Source organism: Xiphophorus couchianus, chromosome 1 (genome assembly GCF_001444195.1).
Source record: "Xiphophorus couchianus chromosome 1, X_couchianus-1.0, whole genome shotgun sequence".
NCBI lineage: Eukaryota > Metazoa > Chordata > Actinopteri > Cyprinodontiformes > Poeciliidae > Xiphophorus > Xiphophorus couchianus.
In genome coordinates, this window is record NC_040228.1 from 19,705,636 (window position 1) to 19,712,279 (window position 6,644).

Here is a 6,644-nt window from a genome sequence, read left to right on the forward strand (position 1 = left end):
TTGTCACCTCTGCACCCTGATTGATAGACTTGATTGTGTATCATGAAAGAAATGCACAGTGGAAATGTTTTTCCAACAGTTGTTAATAAAATACATCTCAGCAGTCTTTGTCACCAATTAAGGTAAATAATTAGCTCTCTAGCTGCTCCCACCTGGAATCTTTGCTCATCATAAAAGGTTTTTTGTTGGTGACCTGATAAAAAGCCTCTGCCTGCAGTATTTTTACTTCATGCAGTCTCCTTTTCTCAGGAATCAGAAGTGATTTGCAGAATAACAGGTTTAACCTGATGAATTATTCCCTTAGTTCTTCCTCCTGGTTACAGCACAAACTGCTGTGTCTTTGTTAAAGGCATTTATCTGCATGTTGTCAGGGCAGTTCTGTGCCTCTGGGCCGTCTCCTCGCGCTGCATGCACAGCGTTGCAGCTTTAGTCATTTCCTACACTTGTATAAAGCAGCATCTAGAAGCCCCCCCACTCCCCTTCCCCTTTTACATCCAATGAGATGGTTATCAGTTCTTCCATGCCTTTTTCAGAGAATATCTTCAGGCGTTTTGTGAGTTCGGATTCATCTGCGATAAGGAGGGTATTAACCTCCTCAGTAGGTTCCCAGGTTTAAAAATCTGTTGCAGTGTGTTCTGGGGTTGGTCTGCCGGAGGTTTATGTTGAGAGCTGTGTCGCTGCCTCCTCCTCCGTGAGCTCGGAGGTTGATCCTTCTTGTGTTGGTTAGAATTCAAATCTGGTACCTGCATCTGTTGCCTGCTGAGAAAGAGGAGATGTTTCATTCTGTCTTCATGGGTTGCCTCATAATACTGTCATCTGCGTGCAGTGGGAACTTATTTCTGCATCCCTACCTTGCTGATGCTCCTCCACTGAGCCAATGTAGCAGACAGTGATGAATAAATATGTACTGGTCCTGAATACACACAAAGGAATGACTTTGTTTTGTTTGGATGGCATGAGTCAGTTAAGTACTCAGTCTATAATAAGTAGTTCAATTATACCTCCCAGTAAGGTTAGTCATCAAAATGTTTGTTTTAAACTCTATATTGATTATAGAGTATAAACCATATTTCTGGTGGTTATTTAGTAATTTTGATGATTAGAACTTATAGTTAATTAAATAGTTGGTCTCTAACAACTTGAATAGGACATAAATCAATAAAAACACATTTTCGATGCATAGATGTCTGCCTACCAAAAAGTAAATCTACATACAACAAGGTTTATGCATAGTACTTAATCGGGGCACTGTTTGCATAAATTGCTGGATCAGTGAAGTGTGGCATGGACTCAGCCTGTGGCATTGCTGAGGTCGTAAATAAGTCAAGGTTCTAGCCTTCAGCCTGTCTGCGTTGTTTGGTCAAGTGTTTCTCTTCTTGACAATACTCGACAGATTCACTGTGGGATTCAAGTAAGAAAAGAAAAACTGGCCAATTGAGCACATGGTCTTTGGCAGTTGGGGGCAGATATGAAGTCCTGCTGGAAAATAAAATCGATATCCATAAAACTTGTCTGCAGAGAGGCATTCCTTCTAAAGGTTTGTGGGAGGTGATTGCATTTCATGTCACGTAGCTCCCTAAATATTCACCAACTTTGGAAATTTTGCGATGTACCCAAAGCATCTTGGGTTCTGTCTCTCTCTGCTCTTCCTCTAAACTGTCCAATTCTTTATCTCCTAAGACCAGGTAAGACCTATCTTTCATTGTCTTTGGCTCAGGATTTATTTAACACAAGAAATGCAAAAGTATCGATTTATGTCTCGGACATAATCTGTGTGATGCCTCGTGAAGCTCACTCTTTAATGGGATTTGCATCACAGTCTGTTCAAGGTTGTAGTTACTACATCAGGCACATCTTCAGCGGAATAGCTGGTAAGTGAGTAATAAAGGTGTTGCAGGGCTCGGTCAAAGCCTAATCTGAATCATACTTTCTATTTGCTGAACACCTTATATTAAAAGTTTGTTCCCAATATTTATAGAATGTATTCTATGGTATTACTTAAGATTTTGACATGTTTACTATTCAGCCAGAGGTTTCTCTTGACAGTCGCCTCTTGCTTGCTAAGATTAGGGTCTGTTGCTAAGGCACCAGTTTGACTCAATTGCCTTGGTTTCCTTGGATATCTTTGTGAGTTTGGACCTAACTAGAATCTGTTTAACTGGATATAAATCAGACCTGCTGGCCTTTTAAAGTGTCTAGGCAGGATATTTGTTGTGAATTGGTGCCATATAGATAAACTGAGTTGTTATCGCTTTAAAATATCCTTATAGCTGTGTATTTAAGTGATGTACAATGTAGACTTACAAGTGTCTGGACCATCGACATGCGATGCAGTCGCAGGTCCCTCACAGCACCTTTGATGTCAGGTGGGATCCCTCTCATGCTCAGCTGCATCAGCCACAACAAAGTCACAAACGTCCCTGACCGGCCAATGCCTGCACTAAACCACAGAAGCCGAGCAACAAAACTGTCAGAGTGAAACATAATTGAGTACATAATTGAAAAAAATATAAGGTCTGGACCTTATATTTTTTTGAAGTAGAAGATGTTAAATCCAGAAATCACACCTGCAGTGCACCACAGCTGGCCCCAGACAGGGTAGAGCCTCCAAATGTTGCCGCACATGCTCAGTGAATACACACAGAGAAAATGGGTTTGGGACTTTCTGGTCCGGCCAGGACGGGTAGTAGTAATGTGTGATTATCCTGTCATTTGGCAGGTCCCTCTGAAAAACAAACATTTGTTCTGCTTATAAAGTAAAAAGAAGTGTGAAAAGGAAGAGCAGATATTTTTTTCTTACCTGTCGCAGGTTAATGGTAGTAACGAAATAATCTGGACCCTGTTTCCGAGTCACTGTTGTTATTTGGAAGAGCCCATGATAAACTGTCCCTTCTTCCAGAGACCAGTACTTTTCACACAGTACCTGTACACACACAGGAGGCGCAGTCAATCATGTAGCACAGTTGGAGCAAAAATTATGTGCACCCTTTTAAAGGTTCAATGGTCTTTTGCATCAGGAAGGAAATTTTAGAGCCAAAAAAAGGAACATAACTCAATGAACCAAGTAGATTATTCAGTTAACAAGTTTAGAATAACAAGTTTACTTTAGTCTTTAGGTTTAAAACATTTTTCTTCAGAGATTCAGTTTTTAAAGAAACTTAAGTTAGAAAAGTACAGTTTGCAAAAAATAAAAAGCAAAAAAAACTTAAACATTCCTTACTATGTGTCATTGTTTATGGAAATGTTATGTATTGCATGAAATGTCTGGGAAGCATTTTTTTAAAATTACATTTACATTTTAAAACATTCAGTTCTTTTGCCCAAAATTATTAATTACATTTCTTATTCTTATTGATTAAGATCCACACACAACTTCAGAGTTGCAGGTTGCAGACTAGTGCTTCAGTTTCCGTGCTACATGTTAATGTTAATAAAGATAAAATTGGAAACAGACAAGTATGGCTTGCTTAGAACAGTTGCCAAGAGGAAAACTCTTCCATGTAAAAATGAATTTGGCTCAAGTTTAAAACTAAGCCTAGTATAAAAGTACAGCTTAAACCGGGAACGCACACGTGAGGGGTGATGATTTGGTCTTGTTTTGTACCCACAGGCGTGGGCTGGGTGCTTTGAGTTGGCCATGATCTCCTCTGTATGCCAAATATGTGGTAGAGTCAAATCTAACTGATAACTAGAGCTTTCCTCAAACTGACAATCATTTCAAAGACGGCAGCAAATCTACACCAGAATGACTAAAATAGTACAGCATCAAGATGAGAAAGACTGAGACTTAATATGTCTTAAATAAAACACCAATTTCAGGTCATTGGTGCACAGGCTATTGCATTAAGGGACAGTTTTTAACACAGCCTTTGAATTTTGCCTTTATTTAGTCATTAACAGAGTACAGTACATGTTTGGTTTAAATGAGATTTAGGTAATTTGAGGAGCACAAACAGTGTTGTTATGAACTGATTTGTAATATTTTTAAGGTGCAAACAGTGTTCCTTTTTTTGCCTAGGATGGTCAAAATTGAATACATTTATTCAGATTTATAAAAAGCCTAAAACAAATAATGTGGATCACAGATTTTTTTTGTCTGGGTCTTTCTTTTGCTCCTTCATACATGCAGGATTTGCAATTATGATGATGATTCAACTTGTTAGCCTAATGTGAATGGGTGGATTGAGTTAGGATAGAGGCAGGCAATCAGAAAACACAAGCGAGTGTTTCCTGAAGTGATGCTGCTGCTAAAAGAAACTTATCAGACCCTCCTTGTTTGTCCTGATACATAATTGCTTCCCCCAACAGACTGTTTCAAGTTTGAGTTTCTGCTAAAATAACTAAGACCATGTTTTTGTTGATTTCTTTTTTGTTTTTGACAAACAAACTGGGGTTTTGCTTATGTTTTTGAATTTGGGCATGGCTAAGTTAACCAGTTAACATGTCCCTGAGGTAGAAGCAAACAAGCATCTCACTGTGTTCTTTTCTCTGAGAGCGGTCACCATGATGATTATCCTGACGTTTTGCTCCCAGACCATCCTCCAGAAGTCGGCTAAAGTGTTGGATATTGGACCTTGGGTGCAGATGAAATCCCTTTCTGATCCACCACCCTAAATGCAGACAAACAGATACATAAAGTGATGATGGGACCCCAGTGAAGATGAAGATGTGGGAAAAGTGACACAAACTAAAACAAAGAATGAGAAAGAGAGAGAGAGAGCTCTTACAGGGACAAAATTTGCATTGATGTAATCAGAATTTGGGTTCTGGTTTTGAACTGAAAGCCTCACCCGACAGTGATCATCTGCAATAAGATGGAACAAAAAAAAAAACATGTCAAATATTTACAGACACGCTTATCGTAATTCGAAGTAACGTCAGATGCTGTCCACTCACATGGCAAAATGCAATGGTATCTGTTTTTTTCTCTGTTGGCCTCCGAGCTGCCGGCTCTACTGGGGAGATCTTTCCCAACATCATTCAGCTCCTGCTGAGAGTCAGCACCATAGAAGCAGTTAATGCACACTTTATAAAACATAACTCTGATGTAAGTGTCGGTTATCTTTGTAGTAGTTACCCTAAAGGCCTGTTTAAAGCCTCGGTTGTTATTGGACGCCAGTTTGCTGCATTGGAAATTAAAGTCCTGTAGAATCTGTGATCTTGAGAAAGTCTCCATCCTTCAAAAAACAATTTTATTGAATTCAATTAAGTCTGGCAATATTTCCTCCAATCAGACTTAAGGATGAAAAATAAAATTCATACATCATTTATTTTTATTATACTGAACATCTTTTCCCCTGAGTGCTTTATTTTGTTCTTTTCTGTTCTTAAACCTGCTTAAATTCCCTACTGCTGCCACATCTGCACCATATTTATGACTAAACCACAGTGCTAACATGATTTTGTTTAAAATGGAATTTTTACACTTTACTGTTATTAGTAATACAAAAATAAATACCCCAAACCTAACATTTTAAGAAAACGGAACCCTAGTAAGATTGTTGTCAAGCTTACCTCATGTCTTTTCCTGAACACAGTCCTGTCCTTTAAGTATAAACTCAGTGGGGAGAGTTTAAAGCTCTGGATATGTCGTCAGTGCTGTGAAAAATCCCAAAATTTGAAATGAAAAGGGTAAAAACGGATTATATTTCCAATTATCAGTCATTTAGCCACTAATCAGAAGTACACCAGATAATAAAACATTATTTTTCTATGTTAAAATGAATAATCTAGTCCAAGGTAATACTCTCCTCTCCTCCGCTTCATTTTGATAAAAAGCTTTTGTGCAGGTGGAGCAAAACCAAACATTCACAGAGAACAATTAGCTGACTACTCACCTGACAAGAAAGAAAACCTGCTTGATCAAGTTCTTAACCCCAGACATCAACCAGCTGAGCAGCTTGAGTGTGGTGTGCCTGCATCAGGTTTGCGTCAGTCAACGGGCCCCCAAAACAGTCATTCACAAGGAGAGGACCGCGATCTGAGTCCGCCGCTCTTCCCAGGCTGTCTCAAAGCTCCCAGGTGGTGGTAATGCTGTCTGAGGCACGACTAAACGAAACATGGGTGGGGATGGTGGGCGGAGAGAGGAGCACAAAACATCAGGGGAGGGAAGGAGGTTTGTAAAAGCTTTGGCTCTTATTTACACAGGTAAAGTCAATCCTTTCTGTCTAATGAAGGGTTCTCGTCAGTTCTAGGAAATCCCTAGACATCAGCTGCCTTTGTTCTGGACAATTTGTATGGAAGATGTGTGATGAATTTAAGAATAGAAACATCACCAATGTTAAAAAAAGAAACATGTTGCAGTAAAATGAATCATTGCAGATATAGAGAATATTTTCCTGCACCATATTAGAACAATTCACAGTAAAAGGTATCCTCATCATGATGCTGCCATCACCATGCCTGACTACGCAATTCGAGACGTTATATATATATATATATATATATATATTCTGTAATTTGGTGGTGTATTTAGTTTAATTTGATTCCAAATTCTGCTCCAAGGATGCTACAACCGGTTATCAGATTTTTGACAAAGGATCAGGGTCAGTATGGGAAGCCTAAAAAGCAAAAATCAGTGAGAATTTGTCTTCATCAAGAAGACAAATTCTTGTCTTTTCTTCTTGATGAAGGCAAGAATATGC

At 39.0% G+C, this 6,644-nt stretch overlaps 1 protein-coding gene across 4 annotated transcripts; it reads right to left on the reverse strand.

Annotated features, from left to right (window-relative positions):
• Positions 1-54: 54 nt before the first annotated feature.
• On the reverse strand, positions 55-6,400 carry LOC114149399 (receptor-type tyrosine-protein phosphatase V-like). 4 transcript variants are annotated; one of them, XM_028025259.1, is made up of 11 exons: positions 5,838-6,400; positions 5,515-5,598; positions 5,078-5,177; positions 4,897-4,990; positions 4,728-4,804; positions 4,476-4,610; positions 2,801-2,923; positions 2,568-2,725; positions 2,305-2,440; positions 852-913; positions 55-756 (listed from the first exon to the last, which is right to left on the reverse strand). In XM_028025259.1, exons 2-11 carry the CDS (start codon positions 5,517-5,519, stop codon positions 543-545), a joined length of 1,104 nt encoding a protein of 367 aa, XP_027881060.1. In that variant the 5' UTR covers positions 5,520-5,598; positions 5,838-6,400; the 3' UTR covers positions 55-542. The 4 variants fall into 4 exon arrangements, with proteins under 4 accessions (XP_027881060.1, XP_027881037.1, XP_027881054.1 ...); XM_028025236.1 differs by having other exon boundaries at positions 55-759; positions 5,838-6,399; XM_028025253.1 differs by having other exon boundaries at positions 55-759; positions 4,897-4,987; positions 5,838-6,398.
• Between the last annotated feature and the right edge of the window lie 244 nt (positions 6,401-6,644).

What these genes read in the sequence shown, in the direction of transcription:
- LOC114149399 (XM_028025236.1), bottom strand. An exon ending in GCTTTAAACAGGCCTTTAGG is followed by an intron (nt 4,991 to 5,077) that starts GTAACTACTACA and finishes GCTGACTCTCAG; the next exon opens with CAGGAGCTGAATGATGTTGG. An exon ending in CTCTCAGAGAAAAGAACACA is followed by an intron (nt 2,924 to 4,475) that starts GTGAGATGCTTG and finishes GTGTGTGTACAG; the next exon opens with GTACTGTGTGAAAAGTACTG.